Source organism: Buteo buteo, chromosome 18 (genome assembly GCF_964188355.1).
Source record: "Buteo buteo chromosome 18, bButBut1.hap1.1, whole genome shotgun sequence".
Taxonomy (NCBI): Eukaryota; Metazoa; Chordata; class Aves; order Accipitriformes; family Accipitridae; genus Buteo; species Buteo buteo.
This window is the reverse complement of record NC_134188.1, coordinates 22,765,722-22,785,559: the sequence shown is the minus strand read 5'-3', so window position 1 is coordinate 22,785,559 and position 19,838 is coordinate 22,765,722. Positions and strand designations below refer to the sequence as shown.

The 19,838-nt window shown below is 37.8% G+C and overlaps 1 protein-coding gene across 2 annotated transcripts in view; it reads left to right on the top strand.

Moving 5' to 3' along the window:
- DLG2 (discs large MAGUK scaffold protein 2) overlaps positions 1–19,838 on the top strand; it is a 1,017,318-nt gene that overhangs the window by 562,984 nt on the left and 434,496 nt on the right. Inside the window, exon 1 of one of the 2 annotated variants that reach the window (XM_075050146.1) lies at positions 5,054–5,371. The exons of the other annotated variant lie outside the window; for it this stretch is intronic. Within the exon in view, the coding sequence (XP_074906247.1) occupies positions 5,054–5,371 (318 nt within the window). Of the gene's footprint in view, positions 1–5,053; positions 5,372–19,838 lie in introns of those variants that run through there. 2 annotated transcript variants of the gene reach the window in all.

Genomic DNA, 19,838 nt, shown 5'->3' with positions numbered 1-19,838 from the left:
GCTTGTCACAAACTACCTGGCCAAAGTTACTCAGGCAAAGGACTTCTGTTTCTCATAATAGTGAGTGGAAGTTCAAGTTTAAGTGTTTTGGGAAAGTCTTGAACTTGGCCCTCTTTGTCCTCAAGAGCATGTGGAAAAGAGGCACCAGTATTTCCCATATAATGAAATTGACGGTTGCAGCAACTCTTGCTGTCCCTTCTACCCTCTACATTTAATCTATCTTTTCTAAACAGATCTTTTTGCAGTTCCATCTAAGTTATTTTGCCTAATGGCTTTATATGAATCTAGTTTAATGTGAACTAAAATAAAGTGCACAGAATTCTCCAGAGGAGAGAACTCCACAAACGATTACATACTTCCACCTGAAAATAGCAGGTCCTGTAAGGGATGTTTCTGTATTGGCATGGAAATGCTCTTGTATTTCAGTCTTTCCACTGCAATGTGATGATTCTTTGATTCACTTGGATGTGAAATTGGTAAACCTGCTGCTCTGTTCTCCACCAGCTTTGACATGATTGACTTTGACTTAATATTCCCAGCTGAGGGTTGTTTTCTTCTGTTGATAGAGTTCCCTTCCAAATCCTTGTCATTTTTCTTTTTCATTATATCCTGATTTCTAAATTATTGTCCTTATGTTGTTAACCCTAGGACATGAAGCTAACACTGAGAATGGATATGTTTGCATTTGTAACTCCTTAAGCTTTTCTACCCTCTCACAGAAATCAAAAGAACATGCCCTTGATCATACAGGCAGATATATGTTACGCAGGGAGCTGTGTCTCAGTGCTGTGCTGATATTTTTGTATAAAACTTCAAAGCTTGAGACTCATCCTTTTGTTTAAAGGATATGGGGATTGTACAACTTTTTAAAGTAAACAAAATATTAAAGACCATTGACAGATTACCAATGAAATTTCCTTAATGGTGAAATTTTTAAATAACCACTTTTTATCATATTTTTCCTCTTTCACTGTTTTATTTTTGGTGTTGTAGTCCTGCATGCCTCTCTTGCCTTGCACACCCGGAGGAAGGGAGGAGCAGTCAGGCCTGAAACAGAAGCTGAGCTGTTTTATTTCAGATGTGTCCTTGCCCACCATTTATGTTCTGGTTTCACTAAATGAAGCAGGGTTTTTTCATTTTACATATAGGATAGTCATGAAAGTCAAGCGATTTGCCCAAAATTTCCTAGGTACCCTGTGATAGCAATGAGTTGTGTCATATCATTTGGCTCCTGGCCTAACCTTGGACTAATCACAACCATCCCTCCTAGGCTATGTCACCACTAAGACTATTATTTCTATACAAGCATAATTGCTTTTCACCAAACAAACAAAAATATAGTTACCAAGAAATTGCATTTGACTTATTTCAGTAGCCTTGCTATCATATTAATCATTGTTCTCATTATTTTTCTTTCTAGAAAAATATTTGTAGAAATATTAAGACCACTAAATAAGCTGGTCCACTCCACGTTTATTACTTTCGTTCTGTATTTTTCATGGTTGTGTAACATTGCATTCTTGGTTGGAGGGAAAAATCTGTTACTACATCTAAATCATCTTCGCCCATGCTTCTAGCTTCCCTTTCAGAACTCTATTAATAATTTTTGTTTCCCATATGCACTTTTTGTTTCCCATATGCACATTTTTGCCCGAAGCAAACTCTTCTCAGCGTTTATTTTTAGTGTATGTCCAACATTACTGTAATCCAGTTACAGTTATTTGTGCTGGTAGAATATCAGCTAAATCTATTTGCTCCATTTTGTCATGCCTACTTAATATTTTAAAAAGAAAATTAGTGAGATTTTTCCACAACAGTATTGGGTTAAACACAGTTCACATAGTGTACTGTACAATATTCAGTTTTGCTTTGTGCACCAGTTATTATCAAATTAGGATGATAGCTGGGCATGTGGATTTGAGCCATGTGTTAATCCAAGTTCATCCAGAAGCGCGTGCCATCCTGTCTAATACAATGGTTCAATTACAGCTGATGAAATTGCATTATCTTTTGAATCCATCTTACCGTGTTTTCTAGCAATTAGTTGCACATATACAACCCATATTCAAGTGCTTTTGTCTCACACAGGCAGTGACAAACTTTAAAAAAAAAAAGTGGACAGTTAAATCATTTATTACTAGGATTTTTTTTTATTTATGGATTTTGAAATAGCCTAGAAGTGTCAGGTAGGTTCAGGGTAAGTTCAGTGGTGTCAAATTCTTTTGAAAAAAACTTTTTCCACATTCTGATAAGAGGCTATTTCAAATATAGTGTTTTAACAGTGTATGAATAAACATTACAGTCAAGAGGATGCCTTTGCAGTTCTGCATTGTTCTGGTGGGGTGTAGTAAGGTTGCTAAAAGGTCACCTACTGCTTTAAAATACAGGACTATGGGGGTTTGTGAGAGACATTTTAGTGCTCTGGTACAGGTGGCTTTACCCAATATTATTAATGTAGATGTGTGTCTGGTCACAGAATGCGTAGATACTTTCCACTCCCCGACCATGTTGTAGCTATTGCTTGCCCTGTTTTTTTTGTTTTTTTTGTTTTTTTTTAAAATATCTTTTTTTGAGTAGCCTTTTTAAAATTTATATATGAACTTTTTTTTTTACTTCTGCAATTATCCAGATTTCTCCAAATAGCTTTGAAAGACATATTTAAAATGTTTTTTTTAGATTCTGACTGGCATTTGAGAAAGTTGCAATAGCGTCAGTATATTCTGGAGTGATCTGGGTAGCTTGCAACATGACAAAAAAAGCTGATGGTCTTAAGCTGATGAACACTGCTAATACAGGTCTACGATGATGAAAGTGAAATCTGAATTTGCCCTTGTTAGTGTTTTGTCTTTAAATATATACAGTATATAAATAAATACATTATTTTATATGTGATTTTTAGCATCAATTAATGGTAATATAAGTATTTCTTACATATTTCTTCTTTCCATGACTGTTGGAAATGATGCAGTCATGAGTTTTATTATCTCCTGGTAGGCAAGCTTTTAGGTGCGCAGGGTTGAGTTACCCTTGAGCACTAGAGGAAAGCCACTTTCTGGACAGCTCACACACCTTCACTCCTTATGCTTGACTAAAATTGCAGAAACATGGATTCAGTCTTATGTATCTTTACATTTACTTTACATGTAGCAATGATTACCTTGTTGACTGCCTTAGCTCAGGTTTTAAGACCTGCTTCCGTATCTACACCTGCAATTCAAAAGTGCATTAAAATATTTGGTTTTCAAACACGAAGTGACCTTAACTGTACGCAAAGCTATGAGAGTTCTCGCAGTTGGGCACTTGTTGTGTGAGAGGACACAGCCAGGTGTATGATTTTGGCTTTTCAGCAAAGTTCTGAATAAACCTTGCATCATAACATGATTGTAGTATAGTTTGGGTTGGGACAAGCACCCTGAATGAAAATACAGTTAAAACTGATGTTAGTTTCATATGCAACAATTTGAATTACAATGTTGTCAAAATATTTTCTCCACTGTTAGAGCATTGCCATAATTTTTCATTAAGAATTACTGCCAGGTTATATGGTTAAGTATTTTAGCAATGTCTAAGCTTTGAGGAATTTTAGGTTAGTAATGTAGGCGGTATTAAATAATTGAATCAAGAATCATTGCACCAAAGCATTTGTAAAAATTCATTTATCTCATTTGAAAGTATATTTGTAGATAGTCATAGTTGTCTCTGTCTTTAAAATCTTTAAAAGTAAATTTGCTTTAGTCTTTGGAATGGTAAAATTATGTATATCACTTATGAATTCTGTTTAGGTTTTGTGTACTTAAATCCTAGTTGAACACTAATGGACATAAAAGGATTCTGTCACACAATACTGTCTTTGTTTTTAAAAAACAATTGTTTATTTTCTATGGTTAAAAGTACCTGAAACATGGTTGGGTTAAAAGAAAGTCACCAAAAAATGTAGGTTTATAGGATTTCAAGATCCACTGAGTCTTAAGGGGCTAACTTTCTCACCTGAGACTGGAGCCTATCTCTGAACGTCTCCAGATGCTTGAAACAATCAGCCCAGATTTCATACACTTTACAGCCCCGTCACTTCCATGAGAAGAAAGAAAAGAAACTACTTGCAAATAAAGATTGCAGGAAAACTTAAGGAAAAGGGATTTCTTAGTAAGAAAAACTCAAGGGGGGTTTTAGAGAAAACCCTGTACAGAAGGTTATTGGCAAACACCAAAGAATTTGTAAGGGGTGGGAAAAAAGAGGAGAAAATGATACATCCATCATAATCTTGAAGACCTGATGCACAAATAAATATATTCACATTTACATATATAAGCTGCTGGAGACTTGTTAATTTGTTGCATAGATCTTTTCTGGGTGGCTTTATTTTTTAATTCAGCCACTTGCTTTCTTTCCATTACATTTATGTACATTAGTACAGACTAAAGTTTATGCTATGGTTTAGCATTTAGGGCAGATAACATTCTTCCTGAACTTGTCATTTGCATCTTCTGATGCAATTTTGTTGACAAGGTCTTTTCAGGCATGCAGGGGAAAAAACGACTCCTGCGTCTGTTTTGATCACTGGCAAAGGGGTATCTTTTTCAGTAGTTTGTCTAGATGCTATTTCCACAAGAAAGCGCTTTGCCTGTAAAGCTTGTAGATACAAATCTGCTTCAGCAGGGTGCCTGCAAGTTGTGTCAGGGTCAGCTAGAAAAAGACTAAATCTTCCTGAAAATTGCAAGAGTGGTTTTTTTTTCTCTTTGGGGTTTGCCTTTTCTTTTTTTTTTTTTTCCTTTCTCCCGTGGTTTGTCATCCAGAAAGGGATGCAGGCGGGCGTCCCAGCCACGTAGAGCATTGATTGCTTCTGCCTGCAGCGGGGATGCTGTCAAGTCGCTGCGCGAGTGGAGTCCGGTATTGACAGCGAGCTGCTGGCCAGCAGCTCCTGCTGCGCCCCGCTCCCGCCATGCCCCGCCGCTAGCTCCTGCCAAGGGGGCTGGAGAGGCCCCGGCGAAGGACCTCACGTCTGGGAGGAGAAGTGCTTTCCTGCAAACTGGCCAAAGGAAGCCTTGGGTGCGCCATGCACGCACCCCTTGCCAAGCAGCACAGCTGCGCCCGGGGGTCCGAGGGGTCGGATGCCGGCAGGAGCGTGCCCCCCGTAGCGAGGGATGCCCACTGCGCTTGTCCTTGGCACCAGCATCCTCCGGGGCTCCAGTATAGCTCTCGGGCGCTTCCCTCTTGGGGACCTGGGGGTGCCAGCCAGAGCAGGAGCAAGTTTGTCCCTTTGTGGGACGGCGTGCGGAAGAGCCCCCCTAAATCCCCAGCCAAGCCCCAGGGCGGCCCCGGGGAGTGGTGGTCAGAGTGCGCCTGTGCCCACGGCTGGTCCCCCCCGGTGCAGGTGAGCCGATTCTTCACTCTCCGAGCGACTTAGAGGATGCTCCAGGGAAAGAAAGTGAGGTTTGGTGGTGTCGGCAACTTTTCGTGCTTTGTCTTGATTTGTGTTTAGCGGTGTCTTCTGGAAAAATGATGTGCAAGGGCGAGCTGTCAGTTGGTAATGTCTGTCGTTTGAATATTGATTTCTCTGTGGCCTGTGGAAATTGCGGGGTCCTCTTGGAAGGGTTTTCTTGGTAAAATGCTTTGGTTTCTACCTCCAGGTTCTACAGACTTTGTATTCCATCATGCTGTGTAAAGAAAGGATGTGTTTATCCCCCCCCCACCTCCCCCCCGTAATGGATTTCGCCTGCTTCTGTAAACAGTTTGTTTTCAAATATTGCATGAAGTTAATAAGGCTATTTTAAATAGAGAACATGGAGGGGGTGTTTTAGATTTATTAATAAGAGAAAGTGAGACCTGTTTTTCCTCTTTTCAGCTTCAAATATAATTGAAATCTTTAATAAATATGAAATAGGTCTTTAGCTTTTACAAATCTATAGATCTTTATTTAATGGCAAGGCAGTGTATTTTAAAATATAAATCAACCAGGGTCTAGGATGTGTACAGATACCTGTAAGCAATTAGGCTGAGAATGATTACACACCAGATAACCCAGCACTGTGAAATAGAAATCACAGTGACACTCATATGATGGTTAATATTAAAAAGCATTAACCCTTCCTATACCGATGCATGTTTTTATTTCTCCCTTAGGAAACTTTAAGATTATTCGAAAGCTTTGTATTACGTCAACATCAAATCCTTTTGCCATAATTTCACACTAAAAAAGCAGATTTTAATGTTGAAATAGGTTTTTGAGATACACGTTTACTTACTGAAATAGTATACGCTGGAGTTTAACTAGCCTTAGCCCACACTGAACATGTGCACGCTCTCTAGAGATTAAATAAATTCTTTGATGGAAATGGTTTTAATATATTTTCACTGAACAGAAAAGCAATAAGGCAAAGGATTGTCAGATAGTGTAGCTGTACTTTATCTTGTCTTATGGTCTAAAAAAGTGATGCTCTGTTGACTGAAAGTGATTGCTATATATGAAAAGCTTCATTTTTTGCCTCAAATTTATTATCAAGTGGAAAAACTAAGCTTTCTGATTTATTTTGGAGTGCCCAAAATGTTGCATGTGACTACAATATAAGTTATACATTTTCTGTCATATACAATGCACATAAAACTATTTGTGCTGGAATAAAGCCAATGCTAAAATAATATATAAAACATAGAACTAGACTTCGTTCTAATTTTAATTATAAAACACATTTACACATTTTCTTAGGCTCTGAGGATTTTTGTTTTGGAAAAATCTTGAAGGAAAAAGATACTGTGAAGGAAAGAGTTCCTTGGTTTTCAAAGGTGTAGAATTTATAAAAAGCAAATGATGGAGGAATTTAAAAATAAAATAAAATTAAAAAAATGTAAAGGCCATTTCTAAGATTACTTCAGTATCTAAGTTATAGATGGTTGTCAAGTTACTTCAGTATTTTCAATGCCTTTGTAATCACATTCACTCGTGTTTAGATAATGTGAAATTGTTCAGGTGTATGTACTTTCTTGCATTTAATTTTGAACTCTGCACTGTAAACTTTCTTTACTGCACGTTCTTAATGCCAGCTACCTTATTCTGTTTAGGAAACTTCCTTTCTTGGGTTCTGCCTATAATGAATCAATCTACCATCAATCAAACTGATGTTCTGTGCCTAGGGATGGACTGATGTACTTTGGCAAATACTTGGTGTTTTTTGTGTTGTAGATTTGTGAGATAGTCTGTTTCAAATAATAATCTATCATTTTTTCTCTGTGCAATGTTAGCATTGTGCAAGCTATGGGAAGAAAGGAAAGAGTGTGTGTATGTATGTGTGTGTATGTATATTGTATGTACATACACTTCGACAATCATTTTGTCAATTATATTGCATGGATGCAATATGGGAAAACATTATAGAGCTGCCCTTAATAATTGCCCTTACTTTGGGGATACAAGTTGAAGTCAGTGATGTTTTTTAAGAGCTATGTTGACTAGGAAAATTGTCACCTTTCTTGCCAAAACAAGGAGCAGTAGCGGAAGGGTTATAAGTGCTGGCCTAAAAAAAGGAAAATTTATTTTAAATTTCTATCTTATGTTGAAATGTGATAATAAATAAGCTAGTGACAGCTTCAAAGTTGGAGGGGTTTTTTCTTAAAGTTCCGAGCAGATTTTTCTTCTGCTTGACATTTTTGGGAAAGACTGTCTTCTTCAAGCATAGGAAAGCCATAAGACCTTGGAAAAAGTGCTGCTTGATTAGTATTATAGTAGCAAATTTAATGCACAGGTCCTTAATTCCTAGAGTACGTACTAGACAGCTGTTACTAATGTACACTTTGTCATCCTGATCCTGATAAAAATGTTGATTTTTATTGCTGAGGACATGGCTCCATTTACCAGTTCCTCCTCCTTTAGTGTGTCAGAGAAAAGAATGGCACTCTGGTATTATTAATATTTTAACTGTCTTAGAAATTGTGCTTTTCCAGCTTGCATGTTTGAGTTTGCTTGTAGTTTCATGTTGAGTTGTGGGTAGAAAAATGCTCTCTCTATATCCAAACAGAAATTCATTTGGAATTACAAAAAAAAACCCTTAATTTTGAAAGTGAGTTGAAATCAAGTTTAGGTGGAAATTTGATTCCAAGACCTAATCTGTTTTTTACTTCCAGTTCTTTTTGACAAACTCATTTACAATTCTGTTTCCTTTATTTAGAAGAAAAAAAGAAAAAAAAAAAAAGAAGGAAAAATACAGGAATAAAACTAAGTTAATAGGCATGTTTTATATGTGCCTGTTGCCTGGAAATATTTCTTGCTTCTCTGCGGTGCACCAGCTATCTCTATCGCTGTTAGTGTCATAGAGTCATATAATTTGTGTGATTCATTCAGTGTTTTCTTATCTAAGGTCAGTGTCATGCTAACTGTGAGACATCTGAGCAAAATTTGGGGGGCTGGGGTGGGGTGGTGCAGAGGCAAGGAGGTGACCTGATGTTTTCTATGGATCATTCTAACATTTGATGTAGTTTGTGACCTTGGATGTGCTTTCCCTGTTGGCACATGTAGACTGCTGGCACATATAATTTACTGATTAATCAGATTAGAAATGTATGGTAACAGGTGTAGCTGAAGGCGTGCAATGAACAGCTATTCTTTGTGCAGAAGGGACGGAGGGATAGGAGTCTGTATTACCTTGATTGTAGGTTGAAAACCAAATTGCAGAGATTGAGCTGTTGTGCTTGATTTAAGAAGTCCAAGGTATAAATTTTACTTTGTGCAGTCTATATGAAAGAGGGCCTCGTCTAAACACCTTTTCAATATGTGTGTTACTGCAAGTTTTTAGATTCCTACAGCTCAATGTTGTTCTGTTAAAGGGGAAGGAAGAGGTACAAGTGGCTTCCCATCTTTGGCTGTTTCCCAGTTCAGAAGACAGTATTGGACTCCACTTTAATTCAGCTAACTCTATTTGCTATCATATTTTTGGGCCTTCTATTTTGAAATGTTCTCAAGGAAAAACATCTCATATCAGATAGTACCCTTGACGTGTCATCTGCAAAAACGCATACATGTGTTTTGCTTTGAAAACTTACATAGAAGTGTAAATTTTCACATATTTTTAAATAGTTTACTGTCAATGTCAGCTTTGATGACTTTTTTGGTTGGTTGGTTTTTTTCCAGCAATGCAATCAGTGTCTTTAAAAAGAATCCCTGAGCTGTTTTGTTACCTGGTAGAGTCTTGTGAGCTAAGCCCTAGTTTATAGATGTGGCATGACTTAAAAAAGGAAGCGAGTAGCCAAATTCTGAAGTATCAGCTGAGAATGGTCTTTTGTCTTTGAAGGCCCTTGGCACTAGTGCTGAAATTTCAGTATACCATTTGAGAGCTCTTTGCATGGTGAGATGAGGTGAGAGCTAGCTTCAAGGCATTCTGCTACAGTACTAAAGCAGAAGGTCTATTCCAAGAGATACTGGCTCTCCTAACAGTATAAATAAATGATTTGTCATCGGTTGTGTTTTTGAAAGCTTAGATTACTCCTTTCAAGTTCACATATTCCTGCATGCAACTGGGCATCCTTCTCTCAAGTCACTCCTGGCAATGGAGGTACACAGAGCTGTTCTAGTTAGTTAAGGGAGATCTTTTCTCTCTAATTTAGTATTTTCAAGTGCCAGTAAAATAACAGTTAAAGGAGAGTCAAATAATGCTGTTTATTTGGTTTTTAAACTTCTTTTTTTGTTAATCTTCATGGCTACTGAGAGCTAGAAGTTTTAAGTCAAGAGTTAAAGATTTGATGTAACTCTTACACTGTTAAGAAGGATAAAACAGAGAGGAGTAGCTGGGCAATTTTTAATGGAGAAAGAAGTTCGTATCCCATTCTCAGGCTGGTATGTTCTTATCAGTGGATTTAGGCAACAGCTCCTAAGTTTTAGGAAGATGTATCTTAATTCAGCATCTTGCCTTGGGTGGATCATTGTGCTGCATTTATAGAAGTAAACTCATTTGTACATCTTTTAACTGACAGCTGCACAGGTTGCTGACAATGTTTCAAAGCAGAAATACAAAAGCTGTTAGTGTGTTCTTTTGCAAGGTGAGTAATGCTGTTCTGACCATTCCTGTGTCCAGTCCCACTGACTGAGAGAGGACTTTGAGAAGTCTACAGCATTCTGGGTGACATTCATATCTGACATTCTCCTAGGACAGCTGCTTTAGAAAACATTATGCTTTTACATTCATGTTTAACCTATTTCTTTTACCAAAACCAGGAAAGCATTGTTAATACTGAATTCAAAATATTTAGGTTATGTTTGGCATAAAAAGGAGGTCAAAGATTAGCCTTTGAGTCCCCTGCGTTGAGGTCAGCAATCTCGTTAGTGATGTAGGGAACGTTCCTGGTCAGAAGTAACATGAATGTTGCATAATGTTTGTTTGGAAATATGGTTTCCTTAGTGTAATGGCTGTTCACGTGATTCCAATTTGAAAAATGGACATGGTATGTCATGAAAAGACCAGAAACTAAACATGCTGAGACACATTTGGGCTTTCTCTATAACATACAGGTTAAAAAAAAACAAAAAAAACAAAAAAAAAACAAAAACCCCAGCACTAGTCATGAGGCTTTGTGCTCTACAGACTCAGGAATCTAGGGATGTGTCGTTCATTCCAGATTTTCCACTGTGTCTCAAGGGGTCATTCAGCCGCTTCTGCCTATATTGATAATGTAGCATTGCTTTGCAAAGGCCATTGGGAGTAAAAGAAAAGTGGAAATTCTTTTCTTTTGTTGTATATATTCTGTCTTCTTCTATTTATGTATCAGGTCTTTCATCAGTGTTAATATTTTTTATAATACATAGCTTTAAGTGGCAGCAAAGACAGTTAAGAAATAGGCATGGTCACACAGAACATGAAAGTATTTGTGTGCAAGATGTTCTATATATTTTCATTTAAATACTGAAAAGGATAAATATGTGCTATGTACTGTACTAACCAATGAATGTAATGATTTAGATTTTATCTACACACATTTTGGCTCCTGCTGATTGTTAAGTCATAAATATGTTAATGCTTAATTTGCATGATTTGTTGCACCATATTTAGATTTGTATTTAATTAATCCCATGTTTCAAAGTTTCTCCTCCTAGATGCCTCAGGAAGCCAAGATTCTCCTCCTAGATGCCTCAAGAAGCCAAGAACATTTTCTCCCCTTGACATATAATTTGGCTTCTGGGATTTTCAGGGGGAATGAACGGGGACATGGGAAGGGAATTGTAGAATTTGGAAGGGAATTGTTTGTAGCATTGGTAATTGGCCAAAACTGCACAAGTGCTCTGATAGGCCTCCTGCTATTGATAAATTTTTCTAATACTTGGCATGTGTATGCACCCATGGATAAACTGCTCATCATATCGGAGAACAGAAAGGCATTTTCCTAGGACCAGACTGGTAGAGCCCAAAGGGATTCAACCCCCCCCCCCCTTTTTTTTTTCCCCTCCACTTTTTCTATAGTCTTGTCATGTAATCCACTTCTAGGAATATCCAGACATTGTCACCTAACAAGCTCCTCACAGGAACTTACAACACAGGAAAGTCTTTGATCTCTCCTGTATTACTCTGATGGCACGGGATGCACAATAGGATTTGAGTCTTCCTGCCTCTTACACTGACTCGTGAGGTTATAGGCTGCTGGAACTGTTTTGTAGCATGTTAACAGGACTGATAGACTGGATGCTCTCTGGACTAAAGGGGAAAAAAAAGACTTGCCTTATGGCTTGCTTAAGGTGATAAGACTTGATAACCCTGGTTGTGCTTTCTGTCTAATGTCCCACTACTTTAAATTAGGCATTCAAAGATGCAACACCTTTACAGCAACTCAACAAGATGGTTTTGGTCTAATCAAAACAAAATAAGTGAAGGATAATGCATGACAACTTATAGCTGGATGCTGAGCAATGGCTGAGACTGAGACAGAATTTGTCTCAGCTATTTCGGCATGACTTGAAGACACAACCTGAAAATTGATTTCTGTTTTGGAAATGGTTATCTCTACTGCTCTGGGATATTTGAATCAACTGTGAAAATGTCAAGAGTTCCCTAAAAAAAACAAAACCTAAAGGGAGTTTCTGGTTGTAGTAATGACAGGATTTACAGAGTCTGCCAATTTAGCTCTCTGTTTCCTTGTGTCTGCATGTGGCTTTTGGATAAAGGATAATAAAAATAAAGCCAAAAAAGCCAAAGAAGAATTGTGGATTAAATCACTTTGCTTTTAAGAACTGTGTTTGTTTTGAAATAAGCCATAGGTTGTTACAATAGAGTTTATAAATTAAATAACATATATTCATTTACCTTTTTGTATAAGTTTTGGGGTTTTTTTATAAATTACTGCAGTTAATCAGATGATTTGGCTCAGTGGTCACCTAATTTCAAAAACTCCCATTGTTTTGAGAGTTAGAAATACAGGGATCAAAAAGGACTTCTTTATGTATTCAAAATACAGGTTCTGTAATATCTGAAATGAACATCAGAAAAACAAACAAAATAATCCTTTCGTAAATTCCAATTCCAGTATAAGCTTTCTTTTAAGTCACAGGAGCCAGCTATGAATGCACTACAAAATCCAATTTAGCAAAATAACATCTGGTTTTGTTTTAGATATATTGTACTTTTAATATGGAGTTTTACCTTTCTGATTAAGTATTTGTACAAGGAGAAGCAGGTTACTTCAGCAGCTGAAATTGCTCATATAATTGGTCAAACAGAACATCAGACAAATGATTTTCATTATGCATTTCAAATGAGAGCAGAATGGAGTAATGCCATAGGCTTACAGTTACTGACATTGTAGAATAGCTGTGCTGCAGTCAGATATGAAAACAGTTAAACGGAGGCTTTTAAGACTGCCTGTTTACATTTGTTTTTCTTTTAAATTCTGATAAACACTTCCTCTGTACTGAACTGGTATTTGTTGCATTCACGATAACAGAAACTTGCTATTTATCTGTGTGCTGGTTTGTCCAAGTTTTTATGTTGGAGTTATCGCTCACCTGATAGCTGAGCACGTTAAATATTTATTGAAAATGTGAGTAAGGTCTAAGCTCTGTTTTCACTTTTCTTCATTCTGTAGGGTCTATTTTGTGAAATACGTGCTTTTGACAGCTTTGTGACAGAGAAATGTAGCTGTGCTCCACTTAAGAGTGGCTGCCAGAGGAGTGGGGTCCTGGCCCTACACTTTGTTTCCTTCATTGTGCTGCTTTGTACGATTGAGCATTGAGCTCAGAGAACTGATATGCCAGAAAGTTAAACCAGAAGGGAAAAAAAAAAAAAAAAAGGTGTTGGAGAGACCTATTTCATGGCCCAGCTTGATGTCCACTAGCACAGCGTCTAGTGCCAGCACAAGGCTGAGAGCAGAAGCACGTGACAAGGGAAGTGTCCCAGAAGATAGCGCGTGGCTGCCTCTTTCAAGGGTAGCCACGCTTAATGTGCGATCTGATGTGTGCATTTTGGTTTTGACAACAGAATAGCTCTTGGGGGCCTCCCTGTGCTAAGTGCAGAAACTTGTATCGAGCTCTTTGCTACCTCCAAGAACTCAGAAAAAAGAACATTTCACTTAGGAAACGGACGGTTTTGGGGATACCTTGTTCCCTTTCCATTTCTATTCTCAGTTTCTGTTCAGCAGACACGTCTGGGTTCTCTTGAAATCTGTCTGTCTTGCAGTCATGAGTACAGAAGTCGCTTGTCACAGGTCAGTTGCAATTGACTTTAGCTCTATGAGACTGCAGTCAGTCAGGCAGACTTGAACAGGGAAATGACATTTTGCAAGAAGAACCATAAATTCTTATCTAGGTATTCAATAAGAAGGCAGTAAAAAAACCCCAGAGCCCTGGTCTCACATCCTCTCTGGGGCTGACGCTGTCACATTTGCTACTGTGTTCTGAATAGTCTTTGGCCTTTGTACACCACTGGCTTGCTCAAGCACAAATTTAGAGGCAAGTGTGTTAAGCCTGTAGAAAAGACACGCTTCTGTTGTTTTATTTTCCAACAGTTTACATCTCAAACACAACTTTTTTATGCAAAAGTGGTAAGACACAGTTTAAAAAACAAAACAAAAAAATCCCCAACAAACCACAGTTATTAAAACTTACACTGTGTAGTACTGAAATACACATCTTCCATGAATATGGCTGTGGTTCTGGTACAGCAATTTTCTTAGCTAGCTGGTATTTCTACCGTAAAATATCTCACTCCTATGACATGAATTCTTTCCCATTTTTTAATTGTATGTGTAAAAAAAGGAAAAAGGCTAACACTGAGTATGCACACTTATAGTGTACAAGACCTTTATACATTGATAGAATCATAGAATGGTTTGGGTTGGAAAGGACCTTAAAGATCATCTAGTTCCAACCCCCCTGCCATGGGCAGGGACACCTGCCACTAGACCAGGTTGCTCAAATGGGGGTTCCTGTTTTAATACCTGTAGTGTTTTAATACTTTTATAGGTAAATGATAATGTTTTATGCAGCTGTGCACAAAGCAAAGCATGACAGATGTTCAGTTCATGTTTTCTAATGATGGGCAAAGCAAGGATTTTTTTTTTTTTTTTTTAATTCTTGGGATATGGAGTTATTTAAGAATAAGACATCTAAGAAGTTTCATCAACATCAGTTTTCCTCATTAGACATGGACATCTCTGACTTACTAGAACTTAGCACACAGCTCCTGGTTTCAGACTTGGAGACATTACAGTACATTCCTCTGTTTTCTTCTTAACACACAGAAAAAAACACATACATGAAAGTGAAACCAAACTGTTTAACATGAGAATCCATAAAATGTGTGAATGAAATCCAGGCTCCACTGCAGCTTACTAATATTTTTCTGGCTATTCATCCTGCTAATGTGTATGCCTTTGTATATGAAATGCATGAAAACTTTTGCAGAAATGACACTCATTCTGTTACCGACAACTGTATATTCTCAGTGCCCATTTATTAATTTTTCAGGAACTGCTTTTTAGCATTGCATGTTCAGAGCAGAATAACAGTATCAGGGGATTGGTTATGGGTAGAACTTGTCTGCAGGTGAATAACCAGTAACAACTGGCTAGAGACGTAGTCATGCAAAACTGGGGAGGAGGTTAGAAAGCAATGGGAGAAGAGGGTGCCACATCTTCATACTTCCAAGGAGTCTAATTTTTGGAAACACTCACTTAGCTAGGCATCCACTGAACACATTAATCATTGGCCATTTCAGAAAAAACTGGCCTATAAGATTTTCAACAACTTTGAAAAATGCTTATAGGTTGCTATGATTATTATTATAATTTTTAATCATTATTACTTAAATCTTTAATAATTTTAAACAAGTGAAACACTACAGAAATATGGGGAGGGGCAATACCAGTTTGTTGCAGTTTGATTTGAGTATACTGTAATTTTTCTGTAATGTACCACATGTAGATGTACTATATGTGATAAGCAGAGTCATGATATACTGCATTTGCCTCTGGGGCAGTTATTAGCTTGCTCAGCTACTGCAAGTATAAAAGTGGTAGCAATCTGATCACTTCTGTGGGCATAAATCTGCAAAAATACTGCCTTTTGTAGTTCTTTTTTTTCTTTGAGTTGTCATGGCAGTATTCTCAGTGGATCTTCTGTTTTTACTGAGATGCATTTAAGTCTATGTAGTCAGCACAAACTTGGAACTCATACATTACCCTTTAAATAATTTGTGCTGAAAATTGAGGTTATCACTCCTAGTTGTTTTGGTTTTAAGCATTGGTTGCTGTCTATCAGCTAAGCTAGTCCATGTACCAAGAAATAAAACATTATGTTAATCATACAGAGAATACAGAAAGGAATGAATCAGCTCTTTGTAGCGGATGAAAATGCAGAATTGCAGAAATATTTTGCTGAATGGCCAAAAACTAAAAGCTCTTCAGATTCATAATTCTTGTGTCCTTGTATCTTCTGATGGTAGCCCTTGTCATGTCTAACCAAAAAGTTGCCTTTTGCTCTTTTTATGTAATGCTCTTTCAAAACGCGTTTTGGTACTCGGGAAATTTAGTATTTGTTTCCCTTCTCACCTTTGCCCCTTTCTGTCTTCTTTTTGAAGTTTCCCATTACTTCTACATAATTTTTTTCCATACCTCATCTGTATTTTCACATTTTTGAATGGCTGCCAAAACAGTAGTGGAATTACTGGGTTTACCTGTATGCTCTTTGTCTTATTTCCAGATGGAAGTCTTTTTTTCTTGTGGTTCACTTACCAGGATTTGTCCTCAGGTGATAATAACTTTAATGTACTTTCTGCCAGTTTCTATTTCATCATGTTATCTCTTGCACTTGAGGGTTCAGCAAATCTAACAAAACAGAAAAATGCAAAAGGGAACAGAATTGCCGCATCAGAAACTTTTGATGGCAGGGGGATGAGGGGTAAAGAAGCTTGGGTTTGTTTTTATTAATAATAATAGCAATAATAAAACCACAAAGATGAAGAAAATTCTTTTTGCAATCTGAAGTATTAGTTGGTGTTCAACAAACAACCAGGGGCAGGAAAGGTGATCAAAGCAAAATTGATCCCGTTTGTGTTTTTTCTCCAGATGTCATTACTGCCTCATGTCTTGACATTTCTTAAAGCGCCTCAGAAGGAACAGCTATATGATTCTTTTGTTCTCTGATACATTCGTGAGTTAGGTCAACGTTCATTCAATTTCAGACTGGGAAGGCTGAGGCAGGGAGGTTAACAAACACTTTGTGGATTGTACATAAAATGGAGCGGGAGCTTTGCGTTTTCAACCCCTTTATCATAGCTTAGTCATATAGGCAACAGCTAGACTGGACCAACCTGCACTACATGTTGCAGTACTCTAATTTTTAGCTGGAAGGGTATCTGGAATCCGTTCTCTGTTGGACCTTCAAGGGCCTTTGCTGCCTGTGGCCACCGTGGAGGTGTGGCGTCAAGCCTGGTCCCCTTGCCGGGAATCTCAGTGACTTCCTGGACCCATGAGTCTGTGTATGTTGATAGGACTTCCATCTTTTTGAGGTTACTGGTTCTTCATGTTAGCGAAGAAAGCTCTGCAGTGGGTAGTGAGGTCTTTGCTGATGTGGGTCAGTTTGCATCAGCTCATTCAATCTATGAGAAAATTCAGCTAAAGGAAGGGCTGTACTCTTGGGGTGATGGACATGTTGGCTTGGAGGTATGAAGCAATTACTCAATCAGCACTACTTCTTCAAGCCTTTCCGTCAGTACAGGATGGTCACTTCAGCAGTTTGAGCTGACCTCATTGCTGGGATGTTGTGCAGAGCTGGACAATACAGTTTAACCAGTTCTTGTACTATTAAATTGGTAACGTTGGAGTAAGAGGAGAAAATTCTGAAAATGTAAGAACAAAACAACAACAAGAAGTCATTAAAGATAGGTGAAACTTCTTAAACAATATTTTTCTTCAGGGATATCTGAAAAACAGAAGTTCAATAGGAAGCCATGCCAGTAGAGAGGAAACTGAAAACTTTGTAGACCACAGTTCAGCACAGTGCTTACCACTGCTCCCTAAGCACACTGAAACAGTCTATGTTAGTGGCATTTAGCATTACTGGTAATACTTTGAATGCTGAAGTCACCATAAAAATTAAGTACCCCGCTGAACTGGGACCATAGTAGTCTAACCTGCAATTAGATTGATTAGTTGGTTTTTTAGTTCATGCTATTCTTTTCCATTTCTATGTAAAAGTCAAGAAAAAGGAGAAAAATCCTTAAAAAAATCCATCTGGTATGTAATTTGCCAGGATTTGAAAAAAAAAAAAAATGATGTTTTCAAAGTTGTATATATCAAATACACAGAAAATGCTACTCCTGTATTTATTTATAATTTTTAATTTATCTTAAAACTACAGTAACAAAATTGGTAGATGAAAGGAGGAAATAAAATTACATTTTTGTAGACATCTTGCTCTCAGATTCAATCCACCAAAGGACTTTGAAGGCCACAGAAGGCAATTTTAATTGCTGCAATGACTGATCTTTAACTACTGCAGCACTACTGGGAAAAGTTAGTGAAGTAGGATTTCAGTTGATCTGAAAGTATTATGAAGCGATATTACTGCCTCTGATTATTGGATGCAAAAGTTCAGCCATAGTGATGCAAGAGTTTTGGGCTGGAACTTAGCAATCACTATACTATTCTTACTTCCCTTTTAAAATTCAATAAGAACAACCACCAAAGCCCTTCAGACTTAAACAGCACACGCATTTCTGCAACCATAAATAAATACACCTGCATGTAAAATTGCATGGCTATATTGTTTTTATTCTTCTAATATAAAATACTTACAAAGTGAACCACTCGGTTATCTCAGTCATTTGTCCTTAATGTATTAGAGGTTTGTAAACAACCCATTGGCAAAACTCCAATGAAGCTTTATAGAAGCTATTCTCTACTAAAATGTATTTTAAAAACTAAACATTTTAATGTTTCATAGGAAGGCAGTAATCCAGTTGGAGAGATGTAAAAGGGTGAAGTACAGTTAAGTAATTTCTAAAATTCTCTGCTGGAGACATAATGGGGTATTCCCAGTTGATCTGTTATACCAAATTTTAAAAAGTAATCTTACTGCTTGAATTATTTAACATCTACTTGATTGATAGCAGTACTTGTTTTCATAGAAATAAGCATAAATTATAAATGGCATTACACATATAAGGCATAAAGGGACCTGGAATGCTATTTTTCCTATAAAACGTAAAGGGGTACCTCTGACAGTTGTGCCTTTGTGTATAAACTGTATGAGCTTTTATTTGATGTAGTTGCATCAGGTTTTGTGATACTTTATTCATTATGAGTTCTTTATTCATGTTTTGTCATCACTGTCTTGACCTGAGGTATTACATGTCTGTAGTGGTTTTTCAGAAATACTGGAAAAGCTTTAGGTATGCTATAAGATAAGTTTTTAAATATAACAGAAAGTCTTCCGAAATGTGCTTTAATTGGATGTATGGTAGATCAAGTTGTGGTGAGTTGGCCCCAGCTGGCAGCGAAGCACCCGCACAACCACTCGCTCACTGCCTCTGCAGCAGGGCAGCGGCAAAAATAGGAAGAACAGGAGCAAGAAAGATCATGAACTGAAATAAAAATAGGGAAGTTGCTTGCCAATTACTTTGACAGGCAAAACAGACTCAACCTGGGGAATTTAACTTAATTTACTGCCAATTAACATAAACATTAAATTACTGAGTTGGGCATTGAGAAACAAAAAAGAGTTAGGGAAAAATCCACTTTCCCAGGCTCAGCTTCACCCCAGACACCTCTCTTCCCTCCTTGTTATCGCTGCAGGTTACACTCAGTCCCTTTGCTGAGGTTGGCAGGCGGTGCAGGAGGTTGGGGTCAGGACGTAGCGGTTTCTCTCTGCTGCTCCTTCCTTCTCACGCTTTTCTTCCACTGCTCCTTCCTTCTTACTTGTTTCCCTCTCACCAGTGTGGGTCCTCCATGGCCACAGTCCCTCAGGGGGAGTACCTGCTTTGGCTTGGGCTTGTCTGTCAGCTACAATCTTTTTGGGAGTGTGCCTTCTCCGCTGCGCAGTACCTCCTACTGCTCCGGTCCTGGTGTTCCCTCATTCTCTCCTCCTCAGCATTTTCTGTCCTTTATTAAATATGTTTTCACAGAGGTGTCACTAGCTTGGCTGATGGGCTCAGCTGTGTCTGTCACGGTCCATTTGGATCTCTCAAATTTACAGGACAGGGTGCTCCGTAAATTAAACTTTATTTCATGACCTCGTTAAGAAATGTAACAAACAAACTAGCTGTAACCATTTTCAAAATAAGGGATCCATTTTATGTCCTAAAAGATAACAGTTTAATCATTAGCTATTTGAATTGATGAAGAATTGGCTAATTATTTATGCTCCCACTTCT